At 45.4% G+C, this 17,855-nt stretch overlaps 1 protein-coding gene across 4 annotated transcripts in view; it reads left to right on the forward strand.

Annotated features, from left to right (window-relative positions):
* Nucleotides 1-3,839, forward strand: part of BLVRA (biliverdin reductase A) — a 49,278-nt gene extending 45,439 nt beyond the window's left edge. For all 4 annotated transcript variants that reach the window (XM_071559599.1, XM_071559597.1, XM_071559598.1 and 1 more), the window contains one exon: nucleotides 3,474-3,839. In XM_071559599.1, the coding sequence (XP_071415700.1) occupies nucleotides 3,474-3,747 (274 nt within the window). In that variant the 3' untranslated portion in view covers nucleotides 3,748-3,839. The remainder of the gene's footprint in view (nucleotides 1-3,473) is intronic.
* The last annotated feature ends 14,016 nt before the right edge of the window (nucleotides 3,840-17,855 follow it).

Genomic DNA, 17,855 nt, shown 5'->3' on the forward strand with positions numbered 1-17,855 from the left:
ACATGACCTGTGCCTCTGTTGTGTTTCCAAGACAGCTCAGCTGACAGCCTTTCTGTGATGATAAAACATTGAGCAACCCAGGAAAAGCCAAACCTCTACTGGCAGCACGTCTGGTTTGGGACTGCAGTTCCTGTCCCGGGGTTACACAGCTTGGATTCAGTAAATGTCAGAAATCAATTTTTAGTGCAAGCTGGAGAGATAACGATTTGGGGAACATCTCCTTTGATGTTAACTGGGGATAGGGTCCAATTGTCTAATTCCCATCCAAGGGAGCCCCTTACTGATTGCATGATATATAAAAAATATTGACATTTTCAAAGTGTGAAAGGAAAGTGTTTAAAAAGACATTTTCTGAATACCTATTCTGGCAGTAAACCTTTGAAATTATGTTTTTATGGACATGTAAGCTTACAAAGTCTAATAAAATAGCTTCAAATTGTACATTCATAGAAAATGATGTAATATGTGCTTTCTACAGAAGTTGCTGCATAAAATATTAAGCTGAGTGGACCCAGAATTCTTTCAAGTGTGAAGCCAGCTTGATTCTTCTGGAAAGACAAAGAATGTTCACTTCATTTTGGTTTATTGAGCTAGCACAGTCCCACAAGGGCCACTCATTATTTGAGGAAACAGGGAATGAGAAAAGCAGAAAGTCTCTTCCTGTCTCTGAATAAGATGTAGCACATATAACTCTGCCAGTTTGAAATCTGGAAAGAGAGGAAGTCAGGGTTGTTCCTTCACTGCAGGCTGTGTGCTTTGCAAAAAGTCAGTGTAAAGTGTTTTGCTAATACTTGGTGAAATTTTCTTTTTCTTCTTGTTCTTTAAAGATCCATCATGTTTGGTGTGGCCTTATTCAGCTATCAAAAATATTGGATTTGTTGCTTCTAATTAACACTACTAACACTTCCAAATAACTGAATACATCCATAGCCAGACAATATGATACAAATCTATTATGAAAATGGGTGAATTGTCTATGAAAAAAAGCAGGAGACCTTCACAATTTTCTGACATAAAACACAAGCCTCTTTCTTAAGCTACAAAATTGCTTAAATAATCTGTGGACTTGCAATATACTTATAGCAAAATAAGAGACTAATTTTAGAGTAGAAGTCGTTGTTAATTAAAAATGAATATGATTTGATTACCAATCAAGCAGAATCAATCTCTCTTTGGGAAGATGACTATAAATCCAATCACAGAGGAAGATAAATCTGTTAGTAAACCCAACATTTTCCTGCTCACTGATCTAAATCAGTCATTGTAATCACTTTGATTAAATTCTGCCCGCTCTGCATGATTGTGCTTCTAGTTCAGTGGCTTCCCCAAGCCAGAGCAGAAGGCATGTACAGAGCCTGATCACTGCTGTGCATCTGCTCCAGATCACCCCAAGGGGGTGACCCTGCACTGACAGGGCCTGTTTGGGATCATAGTGTGAACTGCCTGGTATTACTCGATGGAGATCTTTGCCTGTGTCTGCCCAGTGGTTTCTTCATACCTGCCTTCCTGAGATAAAGCAGCTTTGATAACAGTGGCCTGAACCCTCTGTGGCTGTTTACTATAATAGGAATATAAAACCAGTTCTGTCAAGTTAAAACAAAGCTCTGCTTGCTCAGCAGCCTCTGACCCAGATCAGCACTCTTAACCTCAGGGAAGGAGGATGAGAACACAGAAAACACTGAGTGTTATGGCCCTCAAGCACCCTCCTGGCTTGCAGTGACATGTAGCCTTGAGACTTGCTAAATCTCATGCATTTATCAGTCCTCTGAGCACTTTTTGGTGTGTTCTTGCAGGCTGTGATTTGGGTATTTTTTGTCCCACTCCAGTAGTTTTACTCTGTTCAGCCTGGTTCATCTGACCATGCTTAATTTTTAGAGGGAGGGGTGTGTGGCAGTACAGGTTGAGCAAAGAATAATTTACAATGATGTAAATACACAAACTGAATCCTAAAGCATAAAGGATGAGAGGTGCAGAATCATTAAGCTGAGTGCTCTGCAGAATGGAGTCAGAGTAGATTGACAAGGACTCTCCTTCCACATCTAATGATACTGAAAATTTAATGGGCAGTACTTGGAGACAGAATTTGTTCTTCCAGGCTATTGATGCCTTCATAATTTGTGAGTGGCAGACTAAAGTGGGTCATAAAGGACTGTGGAAGGGTCATCAATAACAAAACAAGAAAAATAATGTGCATGCTCTAAACACAGACAGTAGTGAGTGTTGATGAATGAGCTGCAGCAAGGTAATGGCATGGTTCAGGCAGTTGACAAAAGAGCAGAAAAGGGAGGACTGTGACTGTGGCTGGTGTTGAGGACCATTCCTTAAAGGCTCTGCAAGCATTTTCAGTGTTGGGGCAGGGAGTCTGTTCAGACCCCTGAAATGATGCAGCATGTCTTCTCTTTCCTCAGCCAAGATGGGAATTTGGGGAGGAAAGTGTGAATTATGCAAGTCAACAGTCAGTACCACCAGTGCTTGGTTTGGAGATTGTGGCTATCATGTTGGCATAGGACAGTGGTTTGGAGACTGTGGCTATCATGTTGGCATAGGACAGTGGTTTGGAGACTGTGGCTATCATGTTGGCATAGGACAGTGGTTTGGAGTCTGTGGCTATCATGTTGGCATAGGACAGTGGTTTGGAGACTGTGGCTATCATGTTGGCATAGGACAGTGGTTTGGAGACTGTGGCTATCATGTTGGCATAGGATAGTGGTTTGGAGACTGTGGCTATCATGTTGGCATAGGACAGTGGTTTGGAGACTGTGGCTATCATATTGGCATAGGGCAGGACTCTGCTCTGATGAAGAAAGACCAGCCTGAGAGCTGAAATAAAAAAAATTGTCATCCGTTGCTGTAATTTTTAGGATGAACTCAGTGCTCCCAGTGAAGAGAAAGGAACATATTTTGGAGGTTCAGAGAGCATGGATGCTTGTGTTGGTGTGAGTGAACTTGCCACCTGTGCAGCTCATCCCAAAGGGGTGGAGTTCAGCTCACACAGTAGCACCTGCATCATCATGTACCTGAGCAGCCTAAACTTATTCTTGCTGGAGGAATGACTAGACATTGAGGGCCTTGAGGGATTAGCTGTGAGGGAATCATGTAAAAAATGTTTGGATGTTTAATTGCACTTTTCATCCAAGTCCACAAACAAACATAATGAACTTCCGTCTTCCCTGTGAGCTGGCTGGACATTGCTGGCTTCACTTTGTGCATGGAGAAAACAAAGGTGGAGAGGGCTTAGCTGGTGTGTTGGAAGCCATGGCATGAAGAACTGGCAGAGTTAAGAATGCTATTGAGCTCTGTAACCACAAGGCATGTTTTTCAGAACCTGTTGCCTGATTATGCAATGACTGATATTTTAAAATGGTGCATTGATTACAGCATTTTCTGTAAATGCTGAGACAAAAAAAAAGCATAAATTAGAACGGTAGATTCCATTTCTTAATAAGTGCTCTTCCTCTGTTCCTCCGCACTAGACCTCTGACTTGGATTGAAGAAAGGGGACCAGGGATGAGACGTGAAAAGAAAATCAACTTCTGTTTCACGAGCGGCTGCCTGGAGGACTTCCCTCAAGCCCCAAGGTCTTCTGTGGGCCTTTTCATGCAGGATCAGAACCTGTTTGCCAAAAAACTGCTGGGCCAGGTATCCAAGGAGGAACTGGCTGCTGAGAAATGGCGAATTTTGCGGTGTCTTGACCTTGCTGAGGTGATCCAACAGTACTGTGAAGAGCCAGAGAAAATCTATTCCTGAGCCTGCTCTTAGTGAAGAAAGAACACAGCAGACAGAAAAGCTGTAGGGTTAAAACTCCCTGTTGCCATCAAGCAGTTGCTATTTCTGTTTCATTACCTTTTTTTGACTCCTTGTGATTCCTGGGCTCTCTAGGTGGTCTGGAGAGCCTGGGCTGTACCCTGTGCCTTCTGGTTTGCGCCAGAACAAAGCAGCATTGCCCTGCTCTGATGCATTGCCATCCTTCCAGGTAGACAGAAACCTGTGATTCAGTTGGAAATACCTCTGAGAGCAGATCCTGGAGAAATGTAAATGTCATTTTCTCTTCCGAGATGAGTCCCCCCAACTCCAAATACATCTCAAAGTGAGTTGTATCTCAATAGTATCCATGTGCTATTTTCTAGAAAGAAGTATTAGCTACAATGAATTTCTTGTAGAGTTTTTCATGTCTTTACTTGATATGCAGAACTTGTGCCACCACAGTCCTGACCTTTCCTTCCAGAGGCTGTGAATTTTTCCATGTGTTTGCTCTAACTGGTAGTCATGCCTATTAGATTTGGGGTTTTTTTTGTGTGCAGTTTGATTTTTGGGGAGAGTGGGTGGTTTTCATACTGGAAGTCATTTACCTTCAACTAGAATCTGTATTTGTATCAAACCAGAACAGATAAAAATCTTGTCTCATGATAGATGCCATGTTAGTTCACTCAGCTTCTCTGGTACCCTGTGCCAACACAGGAATCATTTCCCAGCAGAGATCAGGAATATACACGAAACTAATGCATTGCCTGCCTGCCTTCTACTGAATCTAAATATTTTGCTTTTGTTGTGCTGGAAACAGCATATCATTTTGCTTCATTTGTGTTCTGTATCTCATTCAGCATGTGAATTGATCACAGTGAAAATAATAAACATCCTGCCTTTAAGAAAAAAATAACTAATGCACTCTTGGAAGCAGGGAAATTCATTAGAAATTGTGATAAATTTAGAATAGGAACTGTAGCAAATGAAGCAATTTGCAAATATAGCCATGCAGTTATATCAGCTCCAGCTGGGAAATAGGCACCACGCAGCCACTCACCTCAGTGGGATGGGGAAGAGAATCAGAAAGGTAATATTAAAAAAACATGGGTTGAGATAATGAGTTTACCAGGTAAAGCAAAAGCTGCACATGCAAACAAAGTGAAACAGGAAATTTTTCACCACTTTCCATGTGCAGGCAGGTGTTCAACCATCCCCAGGAAAGCAGAGCAGCCACTTCTCCTTCCCCAGCTTGCCATGCTAAGCATGATGCCATATGGTATGGGCTATCCCTTGGGTCACTTTGGCTCAGCCATCCTGTCTGTGTCCCCTCCCAAATTCTTGTGCACCCCCAGCCTACTTGCTGGTGGGAGGGGCTGAGAAGCAGGAAGGGTCTTGAGGCTGTGCAAGCACTGCCCAGCAATAACTAAAACATCCCTGTGGTACCAACACTGTTTCCAGCATGAGTCCCACTGTGACTTAAATCCACTTCAGACAAAGCAAGCACAGCTTTATGACATACAACACTTGTGGGAATGGGTCTTCAGCCTTTTACTGCAGTCACAGGATCACATATGAAAACATTATCACTTCCCAAAAGAAGCATTTTAATTTGAGAAGCCTCAACACTGCACAAAACTATCAACAATTCCTCTGGTTGCCTTTTCTTTCTAATTACAGCATCTGTTGGTGCTATATCAATATTGCAGCAAACTGCAGTCTGTGCAGTTGTTCTTTCAAACCACAACCATCTTTTTTTTTCCTTTCCACATTATCACCTGGGCAATTTTTTTTAATAAGGGAGCATATATGTTGTGAATGCAAACATAATTACAGCCAGTCAATACTGACAGAAAAAAGTCTTCCTTTGGGTAAATCATGTTCATTCAGGAGTTGGATACAGTTCAGTTCGTTGAAATCAAGGAAGGAAAGTCCATATATTTTCTTCCAAATCTGTCAGATTTTAGGAGTAACTGGGGCTTGATGTGTGAATGAATTCTGCATGTGAAATTTGTTTAAACCTACCCTATCTGATAAAATCAGTGAAAACCCTGATATTGCCTTCAGTGGATTGAAACCCATGTGGGTTGGCAGCAGATTTGTGCAGGCAGATCATGTGCTTGTCCACCCCAATGGGCACCTTAATGGGCATTCACGGGGACTCCTGTGCCAACGTGATGGACATGGTGGGGCACATCTGATGCTCTGTGAGGGGGAAATGAGAATCTTTGGCAAAATGCCAAAAGTCCACCTAGTATTAAAATGAAATGAGAATTTTCTATGTATGTCTGCCTGCTATGTATGACACCCTGTGAAAGGTCCTGTTTCTTGACAAACTCCTCATCTGTGAATATGGGATGAATGCCACTTGTTTACATGCTAATTCACAGTGGGTAGGTGTGGAGGGAGGGCAAAGGGAAGGGAGATTCACATCTCTTCAGGCACCAGAATTAGCCAAGACATCCCTGGGCACACTCTGTAATTGCTGGTGAGAGCATTATTCCTCTAAGAAACAGGGAATCAATTCATGGGAGCTCTGTGGAGCAGCACTATTACACTGTGCAGTGAATTGTCCTCTGGAGAAGCTTTTGTTTCTACAGAGAGCACCTGGGGAAATCAGCTGGTTAATTTGAGCTAGGGAAGGCAGATGCCTAGAGCTGAATATCCCACACTCCCCTCCATCCCCCTACCATTACATCCAGCTCACCTGCTTACCCAGTGCTGTGTGCCCTCCTCCTGGGGGCCTGCAGCACTGAAGGCTTTTCCTTCTGCCCTGTGAGTTTGCCAAGGTACTGTGATGGTTTGTATATGAGAGGGTATTGGATGTCCAGTTTCAAATGTGTGCATTGTTTAATGAGACATCAAACTCACCAATAAAATATTGGAACTCTTAATCATTCCTTTTAGTTGCCTTTGTTCTTCATTAGCAATTCCAATTGCCTGTGATGGAAGTGGCTCTGTCCCAAGGGGTTCTTTTCCCTCCTTTCACTCCTCGAGGCCTGTGAAATCCTGCCAGTGACTGCAGACTGTGATAATATCCTAAAGCCCTCAGCTGCCTCCTCCTCCTGCTTCAAAGTTCTGAATACAGGTGTGGTTGGGTTTGTGACCTTACCTCAACTCATGAGCTCTCCCCCAAAGTTCCTGCCCTATCTGTGCCATCTGACAGCTACCCAAGAGTACTGGCAAGTCTAAATCTCATTGTACACCTCCAGTTTCCCACTCACAACAACCCAGTGTATTTGAACAACATTTTTGGATCTGCTAGGTGGAATCTAAACCAGCTATTGGAATGGGTTTTCTTGTGGTTTTAGTAAACTGCTTTGTAATAGCTGAAACAACCAAGAAGAGTTTGTCAACTGGCATTTTCATAACCTGGAAGAAGTGGTGACCCAAAGGCATTTTCAGAGGGCTAGAGATCATGGGAATGGAAGATATCCAAAGAGAAAAGAAACTAGATCTTGTTATGAAGACCTGTAAAGCTGTGTGTGAAGTTCTGGCTGAGAGGGAGAGATGAGTGTGGTTTTGGGATCAAGTTTTTACCCAAGAGCCTGTTTTGTGGGTCCTGGGAATAGGGTTTAATTTACCTGAGTGATTATTGAGGACGATCAGGAACAGTATGGGAACATGGGAAGAGAAGAGGGGCAAAGAGTACTGAGGGACACTACAGGGGCTTGAGCTGGCATTATAGAATCATAGAATGGATTGGGTTGGAAAAGACCTCCGAGATCATCAAGTCCAACCCTTGGTCCAACTCCAGTCCCTTTACCACATCATGGCACTCAGTGCCATGGCCAAGCTCACCTTACAAACCTCCAGGGATGGGGAATGCACCCCCTCTCTGGGCAGCCCATTCCAATGCCTGAGCACTCTCTCTGGAAAGAATTTGTTTCTGATCTCCAACTTCAATTTCCCCTGGCAGAGCTTGAGCCCATCGTGCCCCCTTGTCCTATTGCTGAGTGCCTGGGAGAAGAGACCAACCCCCACCTGGCCAGAACTTCCCTTCAGGGAGTTCTAGACAGTGCTGAGATCACCTCTGAGCCTCCTCTTCTCCAGGCTAAACACCCCCAGCTCCCTCAGCCTCTCCCCACAGCACTTGTGCTCCAGTCCCTTCTCCAGCCTCGTTGCTCTTCTCTGGACCTACTCCAGCCCCTCAATCTCTTTCCTGAACTGAGGGGCCCAGAACTGAACACAACACTCAAGGTGTGGCCTCCCCAAGGCAGAGTCCAGGGGAAGGGTCACTGCCCTGGGCCTGCTGGCCAAGCTATTTTTGATACGGAGGATCAAACTGGAACTGCCCCAGAGCAGATCAAACAGACAAGGAAGGGTTGGCACTGTGCAGACTGGCACTGGTTTACAAACTACCCTGCTGGGTCAAACCCAGATGTTTTGAATGAATCATGTGAATGGGATCTGAGTAAAACCACAGGGCTGAGTTACAGAAAGTGCTTTGGGGACTGGAGGCGCTCCAGCAGTCTGTGCAGGGCACAGGGTGGTCAGGACTGAACTGGGCACCTATTTTCAGCTGCTGTTCAAGATGACTCCTTCAGGTTGACAGAATGATCTCACAGTTTGCTGGTGAGTGATCCACCAGAGGTGATCCTGGCTGGATGTTGGCTCCAGGGGGACTTACAGCACTCTGTGCTGATGTACATCATGCAAGAGCATTTACTGCTCCCCAAGGTATGGGATGTGCTCTGTGCAACAGTAATAAAACACAGCACCAGGAAGCTAAAGACCTCCAGGAAAAGAATAAATTTTGCTTTTGACAGAGATAGCAAGATAATTGGTTAGCCTCAAATGCTGCGAGCTGGTATTAGTAGAGGCAGAATTAAATGAGGTTACAGGACTCTCTTGAGAGACCTGTCAGAGTTTTGTTTAAAGAGGAGGTGTAGCAGAGGTATTCTCAGTAGCAGACTTGACCCCTAACCCAGGAGAACCAAGCCTTGCAGTGGAAAGACAGAAGGTGTCCATGTAGTGCAATATCACAGAATCACAGACTATTGTGAGTTGGAAGGGACCCACAAAGATCATTGAGTCCAACTCTTAAGTCAATGGCCCGTACAAGGGATTGAACCCATGACCTTGGCGTTATTACAACCAAGTTTTAACCAACTGAGCTCATCTCAATAATATAGTTACATACAAAATTCTGGAGCCATCTCCAGTTCTCAGCCACGTTCTAAACCATGAGGGCTGGCTTGCAGTGTAATTTCATCTTACCAGATGTGGCCTGTGAGGAGTATGTTGACATGGCCACAGCCCAGCCTGTTCAGCTCCTGGCCTGACAGCAGATAGTAACCTTTTCCTGTTTACACTTGCCTTTGGGGCAAGAAAGGGAACCCAAACACAGCTTCCAACCTGCACTTTCTGCTTGTTTATTGGCCCAAACTAGTTAACACAGACAGCCTGTGTCATAGTTCAGCAGGTGGGACCAGTTGATCACTGTGTGGGGGAGACCAAAGCTGTGTATTCTACACCCTGTATTCATTTCCCATGAACTGTTACCAATGGATCATTTGCAGCAGCTGCCCAGGGCACCTCTGACCCCTCAGACTGGGAGCTGGGTGGGAAAGAAGCCTGTGAGACAGGAGCTGGGAGAACTCCCCTCCAGGAAGTCCTTGGCACCTCCACACTCACCTGAGGGGTCATGTCTGCTCATGGGCCATCAGTGATTCCAAAATCCCCCCTGACTTACAGAGTCAGATCACCCATTGTGGAACTCCCTGCTCTGGGGGAGGGACTAGGTGCTCCCACCTAGACCTGAGGGGAGAGAATCTGGGGGTTTGGAGACTTCTGAGACCACCTGTGGGATCCAGAGAAGGACCAGAACCTCAACAGGACTGCAACCACCACTCTTGACCAGACTGTGACATCAACTGCACCAACAGGTTTTTCACTTCCTTTTTACTTTGGACTCGGGGGAACCATGTGGAGCTCAGCACAGGGGCCAACAAACCCCACTGTGTTTGTGCCCCAGGGTGCTGGGTTATATATCTGAGTTTTGTGGGTTAAAACCCATTTCTCTTTGTGTCATTGCATTTATTGTAATATTTCTATTAAATTGTAACTCTGACTTATAATCTCTTTTGTGTTGGGTTCACTTCTCCTGCTGCTTTACCTTTAAACCAGCACAGCTTGTTTCTCACCCTTGGAGAAAACATAAGATTCAGGAGTTTCATTGTGATGCCCACAAAGCTGTGAGGAGCATCCTGCTGGCACAGGTCACAGGGCTCCATGCTCAGTACTTGTCTTCCACATCTTGGCAATAAACACATCTTACTGGAGCCCAGCTGCACAAAGGTAAATAAGGAGGGAAACTTCAAACCAATAATTTAAGTATAAAAATATCGCCCTCAGAAGCTCTAAATGGTAGCCTGGAGTTATGCATGCTAGAGCTTACAACAGCAAATGTATTTGATCTAATAAAAATCACTTAGTCTGGGTTACTATTTCAAAAAACTTCTCCAGGACTTCATACTCAGGGTATTCTAGATGACACTTTCTGACTTTGCTGCTGCTGGTAATGTTGCAACCTGCTTACTTAGCACTCCTTCCCACCACATCTAGTGTATTGTGCCTCCAGTGAGCCACTTGTTTTCCCTGATACAGGTTAACTTACAAAGAATGCAGTAGCATGCTGTCCTAGTTCAGCAGGAGGGACCAGCTAACCCTGTGTGGGAGTGATCAAAGCTGTGTATTCTACCCTCTCTATTCATTTCCCAAGGTCAATGGGCCATTAGCAGCAGCTGCCCAGGGAGTCATTAGCACCTTCACACCCAGCCTGAGGGGGTGTGGCTGCTAATGGGCCATCAACAGTTCAACACCCCCTGGCTCCCAGAGTTAATCACCCATTGTGTGAGTCCCCGCCCAGGGGGAGGGACTGAGTGCTCCCTGAGGGTACATAAGTGGTGGGTAAGAAGACCTCGGGAACTTCTTGTCGGATCCAGAGCAGCAGCAGGACCTCGACAGCAGGAGATCACCGCTCTCGCCCAGACCACAGCCCTCGCCTCCACCAACAGGTTTTTTTTTTTCTTTTCCTTTTGCTCTGGACTTGGGGCAGCCACAGGGGTCTCAGCACAAGGGCAAACAAACCCCCTTGGGTTTGTGCCCCAGGACACTGGGTTATACTGCTGGGGTTTTGTGAGTTGAAAGCAATTTCCCTTGTGTGTCAGTGTTTTTATTGTAATATTATTATTAAATTTTAGGTCTGACTTATAATCTCTCTCGTGGTGAGTTCATTTCCCCTGCTGGTTCACCTTTAAACCAGCACACATGCTTTGAAAACAGCTAGACTACCTCAAGGTAGTGAATAACTAATTAACTGAATTAGGGCTTTTTGATGTTTTGTGCCCTGGTGTTATTCAACTGGCAGATAAGTAAAAATAGTTTTAAAATACTAGGTTAAATATTAGCAGAAAGTCGAGAGATGCTCAACAGAGGACTAATAATAATAGTAATAATAATGATGATGTCAGAAATAATGTCCCTTTGTGAATAATCTGTCTCTGGGGAGCTCTGAGAGAGCCCAGAAATAGATTGGATAAAGCTCTGTAGTAGTAGAAACCAGTGAGCAAACCATTAGCTCTTTTTCTCTTACATAATTCAAATGTACTCTGCAATTCAAATATAGTTCTAATTCAAACAGTCTCTTCCAATAATTTGGGAAGCAGCACTGACAGCATTTGGGGATTTTTTGGATGTCTTTGATACCAGGATTTATAGCTGGTGGCCCAGGCAGGGTAGGCATCAGCATCCTCCTTCTTCCTTCAGGAGCTGTTTATATCTGTGTCTCTTTCTGTTTCTCCCTTACATCAAGGACTCCTCCAGCTTTCTGAAACTATGCAATTCCCCTGTAAGTTGTCATCTCTCCTTTATTCTGGCCCTATGATCAGCAGTACTTGTAGATAACATGGCTTTGCAAAGCCTCGGTGAGGTTTTAAATTAATCAGGACACCTTTTCTCAGTTTCCTCTGATGTGATGTTTCATATTATGAATTCTACTGCCGGTGGATTTGTTATTGACTTCAATAGTTTTAAGCCTTTTCTTTCTGGTGCTGGTGCAAAATACACATTTATTATAGAAAAGACCTGCATGCTGTCATTATCCTGTCATTGAATGTACCTGCATTTCAATATAGCATTTTTTGCATATGGGGAGGGTTTACACTTCTAGTCTTGTTCACAAAGGCAGTCCTCATGTTCAGTTTTTACTATGTCCAAGTCTATTTGACTCCTGACTTTGAATGTTACAGAGATTTCTTTATGACCTGTTAAGATGAGGCTTTATCTTATTTTGCCCTATGGTAAAAAACAACTAAATGCAAACCATCTATGTCCTTGTTTCTACCCTGCACAGCTGGATATTTTCTGCTAGTCTACTACCTTGAGCTCAGACATGCTTTTTGCTTTACTCAGTGCAATCCAGCTCTGCTGCAAACCTGCTGTGTTCTAACATTTGCTTCTCTTATAACACCATGTCCTGCTGTTGCACCTTCACCTCTGGATGCTCATGAGGCTGTTGCTTGTATGTGCTTTATTACAGAGACCTGTTTTATTTTGCACACCAGAGCACTCCTGTGTGCTGTCGTATCTTGAGTTTTTTCTGTGTTAAATTATCAGCCATTTGAGCTTTCCTTACTTTTGCTTTTGAGCTTGATTCTCATTAGGAGCTCATCTTTCAGCCTGCCATCCCTGTCAAGGCACAGTCACCTTATTGTCAGCTGCAGCCAGGTTACACACCCATGAATCATTTTGGAATGTCCTTCATTTCACTCATCAGAGAAGCTCTTTGCATGGAGGTGTTTTTCACTCGTAAATAACGAGGGTTTGTGTAGCTCAAGCAGTGCACCCAGTCCTTTTTCTATTCTGCTTCAGTGATTTTTTTCTCTGGAATTGTGGGTCTCTGCAAATATCCCACCTTTTTGCCCCGTGCAAAGCTCTGTGTGGGTATATCTGCCCATAACCCTGAGATGATTAGGTCTGTTAAGTGCTTATATCACAGAATCACAGACTATTCTGAGTTGGAAGGGACCCACAAGGATCATCGAGTCCAACTCTTAAGTCAGTGACCCCCACAGGGGATTGAACCCATGACCTTGGCATTATTACAACCAAGTTTTAACCAACTGAGCTCATCTCAGAGTATGTGGTATGTCTCTCTGCAGTCTTTCCAGTTTGAAAAATCATCTCAAGCAACATGTTTCTTTCAATGCTTGACAAGAAAAGCCCTCTTTCAGTGTCTTCTAATGTCATGAATTTTGAAGGGAAAGATAGGGTAAAGCAAAAAGTTTGCCTTATTTTTGTTGCTTGCAAATCCCTTTGCAGATACTGTACTCTCAGACACTCAGCCCTGTACATGACAGGGCGTAGCTGTGGTGTTTTAGGGTGCAATTTGGCACACATTTATTTGGGTAGGACCACCAAGCACCCATGGTTTGTCCTTGCCCAGCTGCCTCTACATGACTGTGACACTTCCATCTTCTATCCCTTCCTGCTCTGACTGTTGATATTCCTGCAGACAGGCTGTGCTGCTGTCCTTGCTGCAGTCCCTTTTCCTGCACCTCCAGGTGTGGCCCTGAGGTGATTAGTAAGAGGCTCAACGGAGAGCTGTGAGCAAAGGAACAGGCAGCAGGAATTCTCCACCTGAAATCGAAGGAACAGCAGGAGGGATGGAGTGTGTTGTGGAGGGAGGAGGCTGAACAGTCACTCTGTCAGCACTTCACAAGCACTCCCATAAGGCAGGAAGGTGGGCTCAGTGACCTGGCCTCACATTCCAAGCTCTTGATCTCTTCCTTGATGTCCTACCAGAAGTGGGTTTGAAGGGGTCAAGTGTCAGTGAAGGGGGTTGACATTAGTCATGAAGGGAAACCTGGCAGGGCTTTGTCTCTGCTCCCTTTGCCTCACACCTCAAACACACCTTCCTCAGATGTTCCTCGCTTGCTTTTGAATTGCTACAAAGAACTACATTCCTTTTAGCAGCCACTTCAAGGTGCTCACATCCGATCCTGTCAGATCTCGGAAGCTCAGCAGGGTCAGCCTCGGATTAGTACTTGGATGGGAGACCTCCTGGGAAATGCTGGGTGCTGTAGGTTCTAGTCCTGAGGAACTTCATTGGCACTGTCCAAACTCCCTCGGCCGTGGCAGATGAACCTCAGGACTTAAACGGTGGGACCAGTTCTGCGCACGCTGAGCCTCACCTGAAATCCACTGCGCAGGCTGGAAGGGCACACCCACGTGGGGACAGCCCTGCCCAAATCTTCGTTCGTGAAGCCGAGCCACACACACACAAGGTGCTCACCTTGCCCGCCCACAGCACGATCTGGCTCTGGGAAAGGAGGTGAGATGGGAGGGCAGTGCAATGTGGAGTCCAGCAGCATCTCTGCTTTTTGGTGCTGTGAGTGGGAGTTGCACCTTCCCATGACAGCAAGGGGAGTGGTGTTGGAAACCCACCCAGGAGCAGGTTTTCGACTGGACACTGTGCCCTCTTTTTCTGTCTGCCAAGTTCCTGTCATGTGAGCTGCAGTATTAAGGGCAGAAAAGGCTTTCATAAAATCATAGAATGGATTGGGTTGGAAAAGACCTCCGAGATCATCAAGTCCAACCCTTGGTCCAACTCCAGTCCCTTGACCAGATCATGGCACTCAGAGTCACGGCCAATCTTAGGTTATAAACCTTCAGGGATGGGGAATCCACCTCCTCTCTGGGCAGCCCATTCCAATGCCTGAGCACTCTCTCTGCAAAGAATTTTTTTCTGCTCTCCAACTTCAATTTCCCCTGGCAGAGCTTGAGCCCGTGCCCCCTTGTCCTATTGCTGAGTGCCTGGGAGAAGAGACCAACCCCCACCTGGCCAGAACTTCCCTTCAGGTAGTTCCAGACAGTGCTGAGGTCACCTCTGAGCCTCCTCTTCTCCAGGCTAAACACCCCCAGCTCCCTCAGCCTCTCCCCACAGCACTTGTGCTCCAGTCCCTTCTCCAGCCTCGTTGCTCTTCTTGGGACCCGCTCCAGGCCCTCAAGATCTTTCCTGAACTGAGGGGCCCAGAACTGAACACAACACTCAAGGTGTGGCCTCCCCAAGGCAGAGTCCAGGGGAAGGGTCACTGCCCTGGGCCTGCTGGCCACGCTAGTTTTGATCCAGGCCAGGATCCCATTGGCCTTCTTGGCCACGTGGGCACACTGGTGGCTCCTGTTGAGCTTCCTGTCCCTCAGTCCCCCCAGGTCCCTTTCTGCCTGTCTGCTCTCCAGCCACTCTGTGCCCAGCCTGGAGCGCTGCAGGGGGTTGGTGTGGCCAAAGTGCAGAACCTGCACTTGGCCTTGTTGAACTTCATCCCATTGGAATTAGCCCATCTCTCAAGTCTATGCAGATCCCTTTGCCTCTTTTCACACCTTCCTCCTGGCCCTTCACTGCCAGATATCATCCCATGAGTTGTGTCCAGCTGTGCCATCCAGCTGTGCCTCCCACCTGTGGCTAACACGGGCCAGCTGTCAGAGATAAAAGAACAGGGAAACCTGAAGAATCACCTAAATGGGGAGGGAGGAAAAAGATAGTTATAAACTCCTCGTGCAGATCTGGCAGTTGGGTGGGGTTTATTTGCAAATGGAAGTCCAAAAATGTGTTATATTTCTTCCTAAAATTCAAGGTGGTTTTTTTTATAACAAATATATATAACTTTCTTCATAGTTTTGAAAATTCACAATATTGAAGAATCTCAGAATCACAGACTATTCTGAGTTGGAAGGGACCCACAAGGATCAATCGAGTCCAACTCTTAAGTCAATGGCCCACACAGGGGATTGAACCCATGACCTTGGCATTATTGCAACCAAGTTTTAACCTACTGAGCTAATAATCTCTTGTAATAAAAAAGCCCCAACCAAACAACGCATAGGTGTATTAATATTTACAGGTTGACTTGAAATACAAACCTGCCCTTGATTTCACTCCCTGAGCGGCAGCACTTCACTGTGTTTTGCAAAAAGGTTCAGCCATGACAAGGATTAGCTGGATTATCTTTATTAGTGTTTATTTTCTAATACAGAAACAAGGGAGAAGGAACAGGCAGAATGGATGTGTGGGAAAAAGGCCATCTGTAAATCAGCTCTGTTTGCAGGCTGGGAGCTGCCTCTCCTCCCCAGGGAGGTTTCCCTCCATCTGCATTGCTCCTCCACATCAGCAGAGCTCCAGAGAAACTGCAAGAGCTTGTGGCTGGGAAGAGATTAGTATCATAGAATCACAGAATCAATTGGGTTGGAAAAGACCTCCAAGATCATCAAGTCCAACCCTTGGTCCAACTCCAGTCCCTTTACCAGATCATGGCACTCAGTGCCACGGCCAATCTCACCTTAAAAAACCTCCAGGGATGGGGAATCCACCCCCTCTCTGGGCAGCCCAGTCCAATGCCTGATTACTCTCTCTGTAAAAAACTTCTTCCTGATATCCAACCTAAACCTCCCCTGGCAGAGCTTGAGCCTGTGCCCTCTTGTCCTACTGTTGGTTGCCTGGGAGAAGAGACCAACCCCCACCTGGCTACAACATCCTTTCAGGGAGTTCTAGACAGTGCTGAGGTCCGCCCTGAGCCTCCTCTTCTCCAGGCTAAACACCCCCAGCTCCCTCAGCCTCTCCCCACAGCACTTGTGCTCCACTCCCTTCTCCAGCCTCGTTGCTCTTCTCTGGCCCCGCTCCAGCCCCTCAATCTCTTTCCTGAACTGAGGGGCCCAGAACTGAACACAACACTCAGAACAGTAAGGAGCAAGATGATGGTGCCCCAAGGAAGACACAACCTCCAGCATCAGAGGCCAGAAGAGAACTCATTTTCCCCCTTGAAACACAATCTTTGTGACTGATATCATCATGTCACTAGAAATCATTATCAAGAAGAGTACTGCCAAAGCCAGGTGAACACAGATGGTGCTAAGTTACTTTTCCTGTGAAAAGGGATGTGTCCAGCATTGCTAAATCCTCCTCACCTCCTGAGCTGTACTGTCTTTGCTTTAGGCAATGCCAGAATTCATCTTTGGTAGCCCTGTTTCCTGCCCACTGCCTTAATTTGAGTTTACTGTATCAACCTTATTAGGAATGCAGCCCACAGACTGGTCTTCCATCCTAAGAGACACAGAAATGGTTCAGCTTGACCCTGACTGGCTGCAAAAACAGCATCTCAAAGCTCCATGCAAAAAACAAGGACATCATGGACTGGCAAATTCAATTTGTTGCACTTGTCACATGAAAAGAAAATTTTTCTTGCAGTCCAGCACGTTTCCCCTGCAGTGTGGAAGACTGAAATTATTGATCCTGTTTTGACTTGGATGCAAGTCCAGGAAATCATCCTGGGGTTTGACAAGTAATTGCTGGTGTTAAATGCTGTGGGCACCAGACTCTGCTCTGTCAGTTTAAACAGGTAATACCTGTATTTTTTACACACAACTGGATTGAATGTTGAATGCAAACAACCAAGGCATGCTATTAGAACAGAGTAGTCTGGTTTAATCCACTCAGTTAGGATGAGTCTTACCAGATTTTTTTTTCCTGAGTTGTTATTTCAGTTTCTTTTGAATATAGATGGTGAGTCCTCCAAACATCCTTTGTGTCTCATATTGGCATGCTGCCTCCTCTTCCTATTGTCTTTTTTCCCTGTTATCTTTGTCCTGCCATAAAATTTAGGCTCTGTTGACTCAGTTTGTGCAAGATCCTTTGTAATTGCTGTAGCAATATAGAAGTTTAAGGTGGGTTGGCTTTTAGCAACCCTCTTAGTGTTGTTTGTTGAAGCACAAAGTTTCCAGTTTGCTGGAGGGGCTTAGAGATGAAACAAGGCCAACATAACACATAAAACATTCAGTGCCATTAGAACAGGTGGGGTTTCTAAAACAGAAGGAAAAGAGCTGCAAACTGCTGTATTGAGCTGATATCTCCATAATAATACCATCTTTTTTGGAGGGGTTGCTGTTTTGCTGTTGGTGTCAGTAGAGCACATCCCCTGCCCACGGTCACTTGTTTGTTAAATGAGCTGTCCAAGAGTGGGCAGGGATACATTATTGCCAGCAAAAGTGACTCACTTACCCTTTGAGAAGCTTTTGTCAACATCCTTTTGAGGCTGATGAAGTGGGTATTTCTCAATATG

Source organism: Pithys albifrons, chromosome 7 (assembly GCF_047495875.1).
Source record: "Pithys albifrons albifrons isolate INPA30051 chromosome 7, PitAlb_v1, whole genome shotgun sequence".
Classification (NCBI taxonomy): domain Eukaryota; kingdom Metazoa; phylum Chordata; class Aves; order Passeriformes; family Thamnophilidae; genus Pithys; species Pithys albifrons.